The 13,083-nt window shown below is 41.1% G+C and overlaps 2 protein-coding genes across 6 annotated transcripts in view; both read left to right on the forward strand.

Annotated features, from left to right (window-relative positions):
- SLC7A3 (solute carrier family 7 member 3) overlaps window positions 1-2,190 on the forward strand; it is an 87,398-nt gene extending 85,208 nt beyond the window's left edge. For 4 of the 5 annotated variants that reach the window (XM_039841723.1, XM_039841719.1, XM_039841721.1 and 1 more), the window contains 4 exons: window positions 179-342; window positions 531-697; window positions 1,026-1,134; window positions 1,245-1,381. In XM_039841723.1, coding sequence (XP_039697657.1) covers window positions 179-342; window positions 531-697; window positions 1,026-1,134; window positions 1,245-1,375 — 571 coding nt within the window. In that variant the 3' untranslated portion in view covers window positions 1,376-1,381. Of the gene's footprint in view, window positions 1-178; window positions 343-530; window positions 698-1,025; window positions 1,135-1,244; window positions 1,513-1,636 lie in introns of those variants that run through there. The other variant, XM_039841720.1, reaches the window with a different exon arrangement.
- A 6,390-nt stretch (window positions 2,191-8,580) lies between these two features.
- The window catches only part of TEX11 (testis expressed 11), a 144,167-nt gene continuing 139,664 nt past the window's right edge, over window positions 8,581-13,083 (forward strand). The window contains exons 1-2 of the mRNA XM_039841737.1: window positions 8,581-8,626; window positions 8,902-9,040. Of these exons, the coding sequence (XP_039697671.1) occupies window positions 8,581-8,626; window positions 8,902-9,040 (185 nt within the window). The remainder of the gene's footprint in view (window positions 8,627-8,901; window positions 9,041-13,083) is intronic.

Genomic DNA, 13,083 nt, shown 5'->3' on the forward strand with positions numbered 1-13,083 from the left:
GGAGATGTGCTCGTCTTTCCTCTGCCTTCACCCTCTTCCGTCTCCTTGAGGAACATGGATGTCTCTCCCTGCCCAGACGAGCCATCTTTAATGGGGACGGGGAAGGTTAAGCAGCCTGGGAGAAGATGATAAGTGTTTTGGGGTCGTTCGTAAATACTGCCTCTTGCTCTTGTGTCAGGTATCAGCCCGACCGCGAAATCCACAATGACGAAGATGAAGTGGACTTGCAGGAGGAGAAGACACAAGCAGAAAAGATGACCTTATCGAAACTGCTCTGTCCCCCTGACTCCGACCCAACGCCACTCTCTGGCCGGGTTGTCTATGTTTGTTCCTCACTGCTCGGTGAGCAATGGAGTTTTTCTCTGGGGTGGCTCTGAGCTCAGGGCGATGAGGGAAGAGAGAGAGTGGCGTGTGGCATCTGGTGGCTGAGGGAGAACTCACAGAGGGCGACTCTCCTGGGGGGTGGGGTGCCTAATGTCTTCACACGATCCCGGTCAAGAGTTGGTTTTGATGTTTCTCAACTCTTGAAGCTCTGCTGGTGATCGCCCTTTGCGTGGTGCTGTCGCATTACTCAATCCCACTGCTCTCTGGAGACTCCACGTGGACTGCGGTGGTCGCGGTGCTCCTGGCGCTCATTACTGGGATCACTGGGATCATCTGGAGGCAGCCACAGAGCTCTACTCCCCTCCACTTTAAGGTAAGTGACCTCTCTTTCCTCCTCCCAACCCATCTTGGGAGAACATAGGCTCCAGATACCTTGTGGTCATCGGTATTCTTTAATTGGACAAGAAAGAGAAGGGAAGGAGATACTGATGTAGACTTCTTCTCTGACCCTCTCTAGTTCTGTTTCCCCAAACTCTGCATATTCTTGCAGTCCCACGTGAGGTACCCTGCAGCAATGGACACTGTGAAATATATACGGTTGGGCGGGAGTTGCACTGCCCCTTTCCCGGCCTTAGTGGGTTGGGGATCTCTTTCTAGGTCACCTTGTGGTTTGTACAAGGAAGATTTTGCTTTGTTCCCAGGTACCTGCTTTGCCTTTCCTTCCACTCATGAGCATCTTCGTGAATGTTTACCTCATGATGCAGATGACAACTGGCACCTGGGCCCGATTTGGGGTCTGGATGCTGATTGGTAGGTATCCACTTGGGAAGAGCAGGCTTCTTGGGTGTCCTATCCCAACTCTTTTGCCTGCGCCTTTCCAGGTCACTATCGCATCTCTCACAGCTACTTTTCCACAACAGGGTTTGCCATCTACTTTGGCTATGGAATCCAGCATAGCCAGGAGGAGGTAAAGAGTGACCAGCCCCCACTCAAGTCTAGGGCCCGGGGTATAGACCATGACCTCAGCAATGCCGGTACACATTCGCTTTGACGTCATCACGCCTGAATGCTGTCTGGTCACCTCCCCACCTCAGCATAATAATGGAGACAACTCCTGACCGCACGGAAAACTAGGCCTCCCATGGGATGTCGGCGGGGGACACTAATAGAGCGAAAGAAGTGTCATTGGTATTTCTCATTTTTTTTTTTTTTGACTTGTCTACTTTTTCATTTCCTCTGTAGCTGCTTACTGGCTTTAAACAATTATTAAAAGAAACTAGAATAAGAAACCGTCTTGTTCTTTGCTTGCTAGAGATGATGTGGAGCCTGACTTGCAGTGTGGCGAGCTTCAGATAAGTGCCGTTTGTTTGCTCTGGTCACCACAAAAGTATCTGTCGTACCCGTGTGTGCTTCCTGTTGGTTCAGGGTTTGAGGGCAGTGTAAGCAGCCGTCCCGTGTAGTCACACTTAAAGGAGTGATTGTGAGATGTTTCCCCCTCACTATACGAAAGGTTAGATTCTGAACAAGTAGACAGCCGTCTGGGATTTGGGAGGGGGGTGGCTTCTGAACTCAACGCTGGCGTTGGTCAGGGCCTACACCGAGACAGACCGTTGTCTTCTGTTCCACTCCTTCTAGTTGGACCAGTCCCAGGCTCCTGCGACTGCCTGAGCAACCGAAACTCTGGCTGGGGTGTTCGGCCCTGCTGGGAGAAGTGGACATTGGGGGTTTGGTCAAGGATTGTATGTGTGTATAGGTACTGATTGCTACAGAAGTGGTAAGGCTCAGACCAGGAGCTAATTACTCATCTCTTCAGTCAACAAATGGGTGGAGCCTCTGATAAAAGGCTGGGTGCTGGGTGCTGGGTGCTGGGTGCTGGGTGCTGGGAGATACAAGCGTGAATAAAACAGCCATGCTCCCAAAGAGCTCACCACCTAGTGGACTAAGGGGAAGGCTCGGCTGTCAGTAAGTGCCCAAAACCATGCAAGTGTGAAAGCGTATTGTGCTTGGGGGCGTGGCATACAGTTTAATATGGCTGGAGCATGCAGGATTGTGAACGATAACTGGGCCATGTGAATGGCCTTGTACACCCCACTGGGGGGAGGGAGGAGTCGCTGAAGGATTCGAAGCAAGAAGGGACGGCTGGATTTGTTAGTCTGGCTGCAGCAACAGGGTGATTTGGAAGAGTGGGTGAAGCTAGAGTGCTGACCTAATCCCTACCGATTTATTGAGTATTCTATGCCACATACTGTACAATCTCACCGAATCCGTGCAATAATCCTATAAAGTAGATGTCATAACTAGTTTTTACAGATGAGGGGCAACAGGTTTTGGGTAAGAAATTCACCCTAGGTCCTATAATTTGGAATGGTCAGGGCCAGGATGCAAACCCTGTTCTGTCTGACTGCAGCCTGTGCTCTAACCACTGTGAAATTGTCAGTAGTCATCAACTTGAGGTCATTGCAGTCATTTGGGTAAAGTGTTTCAGGCTTTTGGGTCACCGGGATGTAGGAGGTAAGAAACAAATGATGACTTAGATTTCTGGGTGAAATTTCTGGATGAGTGATCAAATAACCCAGACAGAGAAGAGGAAGAGCATGTCTGGTGAAAGATGAATTCAGTCCTACATGTGCTAACTTTAAACACATGAGTTATAGCTTCATAATAGGTGAAAGATAATCACCAATGGGAACTTGGAGCTGGCTACAGTTAGATTCTGGAGTCATCCATTCAGGATATACCTATGAATAGAAGCTATTTGTGGTGCTAAAGACTGCCTTGGGGCAAATAAATTCGTAGAACAAATTATATAATTTTTTTTTATATATAAAGAGCTCTTATAAATCAGTAAGAAAGAGTTGAGAATACCTGATAGAAAAATGAGTAAAGGATGTAGTTTTCAGAAAAAGAATATAAAGCATTTAAACAAATATAAGAAATATGCTACATGTGTTAAAGAAATGTGAGTCAAAAGGACTATGAGATCTCACTTCTCAATTTACAGACTGGCCAGAAAAATTTCAATGACTCGGTGTTGGCAGAAGTGAGGATAAACGGGCGGTCTTATGCATGATGGGGATAGACATTCTTGTAACTTTTGCGGAGGGTAATTTGATGACGCAAAATTAAACATTACTTTTGATCTAAATTCCACTTAGAGGAATTTTAAAAATCTTACATATATTAAGAATATTTACTGCAACGATATTTATAGTTGTGTAAAACTCAGGTGCTACCTAATGGGCATCAGCAAGGAGCTAGTTAAATAAGCTTACAATACATTCATTTAGTGGAGGAAAACTTACAGCCATTAGAAAAACTAGACATGTTCCAAGAGATGATATGGAAAGATTTCCAAGATGCACTTTTAAATAGAAACAAAACCAAACGGAACCAAAACCCAAGATGCAGAACATTCTTGTGAAAGAATGAGAGGATATATTCGTACAGAATTTTTTTTTTCTGGAAAAATAGACAAAAACCTTTTACCCTCTGGTTTCTCCTGTACTTTTTCAGTTTTTTTTTTTGAGCTATTTGAAAGTACAAACATTACTTTTTCATTCCTTTTATATTCGTAATAATAGTAAAAGATTGGGGGAACTCTAATGTTTAAGGGGGGGAGACGTGGAGGACTTGGTACAAGAGGTGAAGGAATGACAGGACAGAACGCTGTTCATTGGTTTCATCAGTAGATAATTGATCATTTCAAGAGCAGTTTCTGGCCAATGGTGGGGGCGGAAGCCTTTTTTGCTGTGAGTCTAGTGAACTGCAGGGGCAGGGTCAGGAAGTGGCCTCGGGGCCATAGACCAGCACTTCAGGACAACAGCTAGGGAGCCGAGGGACAGGTTTTTGGGTTTTTTTGTTTGTTTTTTAAATGGGCAATTGTATTTATATGCTAGAAGACTGTCAGTGGACTATTAACCATTTCTGAAGAAGGGAGTACTGTGATTTGGTTTTCTAGCCTTTTTTTTTTTTCATTCAGGGCAGTGTTTGCCAGACAGGTAAGTATAACCATGAATTCCCTACCTGTGCAACTCTTGTACTATTTTGAAAACTTGCTTTTGTTTAGCTTAAACACACTTATTTTAAAAAGAAAACATTTTACTTAATATCATGAATGGAAGACAGTATTTTCCTAATACACATTAAAAGAAATATCCAACTACTAAAAAAAAAAATTTTGGCTGTGACCCACCTCAACTAATCGTATATATCACACTTTGGAAACGCTTAGGCAGTTAACACGGTGAGTAATCTCTAGGATGCAATGTTTGAAAATAGAGTAGAAAATTGCTTTAAGTGTGGTCTAATCTTAATCAACTCACAGATAAAGTTGGCTCAAACAAGTACAAAGACAAAAAAATAGGAAGTATGTTAAGAGCGGCGTGCATGAAGGGCTGTGAATCCACAGGGAGTTTGGGGGAATCTACAGAGGTTGAGCCTTTCAAGCTCGGGCTTAAAGGACAGGGAAAATGTGTAATGTCACAGATGGGAGTGAGCGTTTCAGGAGCTCAGGAGAGGGGAATCTTGTGCACAAAGACAAGAAGATGGGAAAGTTCATAATTCAGTTTGCCTAGAGCCTAGGGTCTGGAGGGCGTGAAGCGGGAAAATGAGGCAGGAAAGGGAGATTCCAGTCACATACCTGAAGGTCATTAATTCCAGGGCCCGAAGTGTGGGGATGAGAGTGTTATGTGTTAAGCGGGGGGAGAGGTTCTGTGATTCGGGTCAGTGTTTTGAACCTCAGCTACTCGGTTACGTGGCTGTACCCCAGCTCTCGCCAGAACGTCCACCTCTGAAGTCACGAATTCCAGCATCAAGTTCTCTGTTCACAACTTGTCAAGCTTCCTCCCCTTGCTCACTTGCTTAAATAATCCCACTGCAAAAAATCTTTGACCTCGTGAATCTTTGAATTCCTTCTCCCTGCTCCCACACACGTATCAGTTTCCTCCGATCTTTGCTTGCTCTTTTTCTCACTTTGATTCCTGAATCTGTCACCATTATCTCTCTGGGAAATGCTCTTACCTCCCTGGGCAGTTCTGCTGAGTACCCCACCACCCTCGCTGCAATGGATCCAGACACCGCCATTCTTTGACCATGTAGTTCAGGGTCAGACAACCAAGCTGGTTAAGAATCATCAGCCTGTGCCAGGCCCTCAGCACTGCTGGGGGACCCTTGGTCACCTGCTCCCCCAAACAACTGTCTCTTACCTTGTTCTCATTCTTCAGATCTCTCCCTCCTACTCTGCTGTTGACTTTGCTTGTATTGTGAAGACACTTGCCCATCAGATAAAAACTCCATCTTCCTGTGCATTTTTAAAAATGAAAATAGCTTCTCTTTTCCACCCCCATGATAAAAGTGTTCATTGTAGGAAATTGAAAAACTGAAAAATATAAAGGCAAAAGTAATCCCACTACTCAAAGATAAACATCGATAACATTTGGGGAAATACTCTTCCAGACATTTTTGTTCAAGAATACAATTTAACATAATTGTATACCTTCCGAGTAACCTTTCTTTTTACACTTTACATACTAGTTGGTTCCTGTAGCCTCTTAAGTCTCTCATCCATACCGAGGTGACAACATTCCAAGAGTTTTTTTGTCACTCAAATTTGTATAATTATACTTTAAAAAAATATTTAAATTAGTTCAAATATTATACCTTTTTTAGCAGTTGTTAAAAAAAACTCAGTGGTAGGATATAGACATTTCCCTAGTTTTATACTTTTAGATTGTTTTCACAGTAATGTTGTTAAAGGCTGTATAAGTATTCCACTCTACGGCACTAATATGTCCTAATTTTATAACTAGTCTACATTTAACTAGGTGAACGTTTAAGTGGTTTACAGTGCTTCAATGAATGTTTCTCTTAACCTTATTTTTACAAAATTTTCTAGTTCCTTCTTTAGGCAAATTCCTAGAAAAGGAATTGTTGAGTAAGAGGGTACACACATTTATGATTTTGATATGTGTTATACCAAACTTCCCTCCAGAAAGTTTGCTATAATTCGTACTCTCTCGGTAGGAATTTTCCTAAAGAAGAAATTAGAAAAGGAATCTAAGGTTTTGTTAATCTTTTTAACCTTTGCCAATCTGATAAATGAAAAAAATTTACCTTGATCTAATTTGCATTTCTTTGTTAACTGGTGAGGTTGAAAATCTTTTCATGTATTTATTGGCTATTTACGTTTCTTCTTGTGTAAATTGTCTGATCATGTCCTTTGCAGATTTATTTGCTAGGGTATTTGCTTTTTCCTTTTAATTTTAAGAGCTCCTTTTATGTTAGATATCTTAACTATCCATTACGGATGTCGAAAAGATCTTTTTCTAGTCTGTGGGTTTATCTTTCAACCTTGCTTATAGTGCCACTCAGATTTTAATTTTTATGTTGTAAAACATCATTATTTTTCCTTTTTATTTTGGCTTTCAGGTCATGTTTAGATCATGCCATTGTGTTTATAAAGTGTTCACCCATATTTTCTTTTAGAAATGTTATGATTCAATTTAATCTTTGATTACTACAGAATTTATTTTGGTATATGAAGTGAGACAGGGCTCTAGTTTTAATTTTTAAAGTAGCTATCCTTCTGAATAAGTGTTTTCTCCACCGATACTATATACATTTGGGTCTGTTTCTAGAGTCAATTTTGTTCCATTTGTCTGCACTATTACCATACGATTTTATTTATGTTATTTTTAATATCTGGTAGAACAAGCCCTTCTCCCTCACTCCATTATTACTTTTGTTTTTAGAATTTTCCTGACTACAATTGCATATTTTTTTCTGAAAATGTTTTTCTTCTTTTAACAAGGTGTAATGCTACCTTATTAACTAATTTGCATTCTTGGTCGCTTATTCTCTTTTAATCCATTCTATTAATGAGAGTCTTAATAAGCACTCATTAGAGTCCAAGCTGTTCACCTGCCTCATGTACTCTCTATTTCACTATTTCTGCATTAATTTGTTAAAGGGTAGGAGCAGAGAGTTTACAGTTTATGCTAGGGTCAGGGAAGATAACTCCAGCTCGTCCAGTGCTGTGTAATGGCATTTTAGTACTCAGTCTTGCATATCCTCCTCAACGTGCACCTGCTTCTTTTATTACCATCTTTCATCTTCTCTCTCTTTGACTTTTTTTGTTGGTCTCTTTTAATTCTTAGTTGTAAATATCTAGGGAGGCCATCTAGACCCAAAACAAAAACATTGGAGATGCCCATACGACATAGGGTTTCCCTCCTTTCTACATATTTTCCTGTATTCACTGACTTTCAGCTCAGCATCCCTGACTTGGGAGTCATATTTACGATCAGCATTAATCAGTAGAGTCATTTGATTCCTGTATATCTTATATAATCCCAGGTAATATAATATCCATTCTACTACAGATGCTGATTGCTAAGACCTCTCAGATGCCTGTGAAAGGGACCGCTCCAGGCTTTTGAGAGCTGAGGTCTAATCATTGCCCTGTTCGTTTATCTGTTTGTCCGCGAACAAAGAAGTTATGGTAGAGTCAGGGGCTTAGGTGGGATGATGGAAGTTGGGAGCCCTGAGTTTGCCAATCAGGAAATGGGGAATAATGGGAACTAACATTTGTTAGGTATCTACTATGTGCCAGCCGCTGTTCTAGATGCTTTATGTACACGATTCCATTGAAACAGAAGTCGTGTTTACTCCCATTTTACAGATGAGGAAATTGAAGTGCTGAGATTTAAGTAGCTCGCACCGGCTCACACAGTATGTGGTGCAGGACGACTCAGTCAACCCTGGGATACTCTACCAGTCTTTACCACTTCTTTCCCTAATTTAGCGATCTAGGACTGTGAAATGAATACCAAATTGCAGGATGCAAAAGGAGAGGAGTTAATAGCAGTTACCAATTAAACCTTTTCCTGTTTTCCTTTATTTCTTCACTGTACTATGTGATCTAGATGGTAGAAAATTTCGAAGAGGGAAAAGAAATCATTTTTAGAAACCGCATCATTTCCATGATAGTGACTGACTCTGAGACTCGGGGTGAAGAGGGAACTCTGTTAGTTTCCAGAACTGACGTCACAATCTTCAGTCTATTAGCCAGCTCCATGTCTGGCTTGACTGAGGTGCACAAGGCTTAAAGGGAGGGGGTATGCGAGGGAAGAAGTGGGAGGCCTATTAATGTTTGGATTTTGGGTTGCTGCCCAAATTTGGAGGCATCGTGCCGTGAATGGAGATCTCAGTAAAGGCCAACTCCTTGGCTGCAGGCGTCACCCACAGAGTTGTTTGGAGATGAGTGGGACGCCCGCCCTTACTGTGAGTGCTGGGGAGTCATTGGGTAATGTGCAAGTTCTGGTATTTCTGACTATTGCGCCCCTAAATAACCAGTGGGAGATACTTTACTATTCTTCCTCCGTCTTTGCCCTCCCTCCATGTCTCCATCCTCTTTGCCTGTCCTTTCTTTTGAGGGCCTGCTCCCCTTTCCCATAACCCAGCCATCGGCACTCTGGCTTCAGTGACGTAGGAAGCGCCACATTCCCTTACTCTCTGATTTCCTACCCTGGCTCTCGGAACTGCATCCCTAGTACTTGAGGCCTTGTCCGCTGTCTCAAGGTTTAGGCTCTGAGACAGAGGGCAAAGGCCAAGTGGGCGTGGCCTTTGACGTCACTTTGGGGGGAGGAGTTTCCCCAGCGTCGTCGACGGGCGCTGCGGTTTGTGGGGAGCACAGCGATGTTGGCAGGTCTCGGCTGAGGTGAGTGATTTAGTAGGTAAAAAGGGCCAGAGGAGGGTCAGTTACGGGTTAGCTGGGTGGTTTAAAAGTAGCAAGGAGGTGTGGCCATGTCCATTGGGTCAACTCTTTAGTGTGGCCTTGAGGTAATGATTGATTTTTGGACTATGGAGTTCTCTAAGGCAAAGGAAGATGGTGGGCAAAGATGGGTGTTTCTTGACTTGGATGAAATGTGGAAAGCGGTTTGGGGCCACTGAAAGCGGGAGAGAGTGGTTGTGGTAATGGAGGGCCTAGATTCCGTCGAAGCCCGACGGTTGGTGACCTTTGGGGGTAGGGAGATGAGGCGCTAGCTGGGCCTGCGAGGCCTGGGGTTGGGGGAGGTGAGGACGGTTACTGATTGGACTTTGGGTGGAAGTGGACAGGTATCTTGAACCAATCACAGGAGACCTTGAGCCCGGTTTCCGCATCGCTGGGCAGATGATGGCCGAAAAGGATTTGGGATGAAAATTTCCTGCGGCCCTGGCTTCCGGTGCTCGCCGGCCTGGCCCCACCCCTCATTAACTACTTTTTCTGGGTTTTTAAAAATTTCATCAGCATTCCCTCCGTTTGAATAATTAGTAACTGGGAAATTTTGATGGGAAAGAACTTTTTAGAGGAATTGGAGGGTAAAGGACAGACTATTAAAATATTTTCTTATTTCATAGGCCCGAGCCAGAGATTTAAAAATGGACGATGCTAATTTTCATTTCATGGACTTCAAAGGTATATAGCAAAATGTCAAACTACTGCCTTATCTAAGATCTTCTAAATGTATTATGTTTCCGAATTTTTATCTCTTTGGAGTATCCGTAGTTCCACATTTTCTCTTTAATGTGCCAGAAAAACAATGTAGATTTGTAAGACGCTGGAACCTTTTTATAAGATAGTGTAGGGAGATAGAATTACAATTCATAGCTTGTTTTCTCAGGATTTTTACAGCACGCAAAATAACACTGGTTTAATCTTAAATAGAAATCTACTGTATCAAAAGTACATTAAAAAATTACTGCAAGATCCTGAAGTGCCTTTCCATAATCACCAGTGAAAAAAAATTATATCCTGTGTAGTTTGAGGTTTAAGTGCATTTTATTATATCTTAATTCTTTAGAAAATTGGTAATCCACATAGGGTATTTATGGGCATTCTTAAAAAACATAGGCAATTTGATTGACCAGAGCACCAGATTCCTTAGCCACATCAGATATAAAAAAATTTTTTTTCTCTTTTTCCTGGGGCCATGATTAGACCTGTGATACATTCGCATTCATGTAATAATGCAACATGTAACCAGGGTGGCTACAAATCTATGATTTAAAAAAGTTTAGCTTGATATTTTGTTAATTCTTGTCATTTTAAAAGAAAAACAAAGCCCACTAGCACCTATCTTAACTTTTAATTTAGGATATAATATCTTAAATATATAAGTATGGAATGGGGATTATGAGTTCTAAGTATATGTTATTTTAGATCTCGTGCTTACATAACTATTTGAAGCACACAGATAGGTATAGAGGATGATATAATGAGCACCTGTATACCTATCACTAAATTTTGTTGAATCTTAACAGCTTGCCGTATGTTTCAGCTATTTCATGTTTCAAAGAACTAAAAGATTGCATGTGCTATTTTTTTATCTTTTAAAATTTTACATAAATTGTATCATTTTATATGATTTTTTTTCCTCTGCAACTTGTCTTTTTTTTGTTCAGCATTATCTTTTTGGGTATTTAACCATATGGATATTTTAGTTCTAGTTCACTTCTTTCAACTATTGATTAGTACTATTACATCAAATATAAGTGTACCGCAATTTATTCAGTCTCTTATTGGATGTATGAGTGTTTCAAATATTTGTTATTGCAAATAATAACACAATAATGAACACCGTTTTGGAGAGTTTATCAGGAGCTTTGCAGACATTTTTGACTGCCATCTATGGCAAGGAAATATATTTTACATGACATCCTAACAAATACACACTATGTCAGAAGTTTAATGAAAGAATTTTACCCTTATTACATGCAGTATCCTCCAGTATTTTCTATTCTAGGCTTTTTCATTGAAAAATGCTGGTTATGACCACTAAATTTATTTATTTCTTGAGCACTAGTGGGTGCGGCTCTAGGCCAGTGCTGTCCAATTGAAACATAGTGCAAACACATTATATATAGTGCAAGACACATTGTATATTTTCTAGTTGCCACATCAAAAAGGTTAAACAGTTGAAATTAATTTTAACAATATAAGTTGTTTAGCTCGATATATCCAGAATATTAACGTTTCATCATGTAATCAGTATAAAGTCTGTTAATGAGATTTTTTGGGGTGCAAAATTTGAAGTCTGGTATGCATTTTATACTTAAAGCATATCTCATTTCGGACTTGCCACATTTCCAGTACTCAGCGGTCAGATGTGGCCAGTGGCTGCCCTTCAGTGGCAGTGCTGTTGTAGGATGTACATTTAGGTGAACTGCTGAATGTGGTGCTGCCAGGTCGAGAGTGGTAAGCATTTTTAGCTTTATAAATATAGTTACAAAGTTGCTTTTGAACAGTGTAAAGTACTTGTAACTATTTTTACTCCCCCTCCCTTTCTCTTTTCCCTATACACTTGCTAATATTTGGTATTGTCAGACTTAAAATAGTTTGCAGATGTGAAGGGTGTCGTTTTTTAATTAACATTTGATTTTGGAATAATTTTAGATATACAGAAAAGTTGCAAAGATAGCGCGGAGTTCCCATATACCCCTCGCCAGTTTCGTTTTCCCTAATGTTATTATCTTATGCGAGTCTTCTTTTAATTTGCATTCCCTGATACCTAGTTAAGTGGGGTGTATTTTTGTAGGTTATGGCTATTCGAGTTTTTTCTTTGTACGCATCACTTTTAGTCAGGTTTTATAAAAATGGACCACAGAAGCCCACACGATGACGCTAGCTCATATTCTCCATAGGGAGAATTGACATAACATTTATCTTTTTGTACCAACAACTCCAGTCAGTTTCATGGCCAAGAAGGAATAGAAATGGGTCTGCGTTATGCCCATTGGGGCTAAATAAGTGTAGCTCCTTTCCTGCATGTCAGTTCTTCAACTCTTTGAAGATACTTTCATCCCCTTGGAAGTCTGTTCAGATTAAGCATTCGTAGTTCGTTCACTCATTCCTCATAGTACATGGTTTCTAATCCCCTCATTTGTGTGCTGTTCTCCGAACATGCTCTGTTCTTTTCATGTTATTCCTTAAAGTGGGGTACCCAAACAGAATACAGTTCTCTAGACTTGGTGTGATCAGCACAAAATAATCTTTCTCTTTAGATTTACGAGTGATCATCATTATCTTTAGATACTGATGTAGCTACGATTGAACTTTTTCTATTTTGGGGGGGGAGGTTGAGGCAGTCACACCCCACTGATGACTCATTTTGATCATTTTGCTCCTAAAAGAACCTCTCTTTTTTAATACATGCTTCTATAAAGCTACCTCTTGCATCTCGCATATTAGTGCATTTAGTTTTGAATACTTAAATGAAGGCCTATGGTTTTTTTTTCCTTACATTCCTCTTATTTCTGCAACTGGAGATTTAATTTTTGTTCCTTATTATTTCACCTATCTTATTTGCGTGCGCTCAAGCGCGGTCTCTCCCTCTCTCTCTCTGTCTCTGTCTCTGTCTCTGTCTCTCTCTCTCTCTGCCTCTCAGCTTCATCCAAGTCATTGATAAAATTGTTAAATAGAATGGGGCCAAGGACAGACTATTAGGCTATGCCATTAAAAACCTCACTCCAATCCATTTGGCAGCGTGTTTGGGGTATGCTTGCTCAACCTGCCTGGTTTGCTCTTGTCTCCAGAGTCTGGCAACTGTCTTGTTCTATTTGTGGCCTTTCCCTTAGATTTAGAATTTCTGGTTTATGTCTTTGATGGACTCTTAAGGCTCGCTCTCTGTATATGCACTTCTGTTACCAACTCTCCCGTTCACCCCCCAGCTTTATTGAGATATAATTGACATATAACATTGTATAAGTTTGAAATGTACAACA

The sequence above is a fragment of the Pteropus medius genome, unplaced genomic scaffold, assembly GCF_902729225.1.
Source record: "Pteropus medius unplaced genomic scaffold, Ma_sr-lr_union100, whole genome shotgun sequence".
NCBI lineage: Eukaryota > Metazoa > Chordata > Mammalia > Chiroptera > Pteropodidae > Pteropus > Pteropus medius.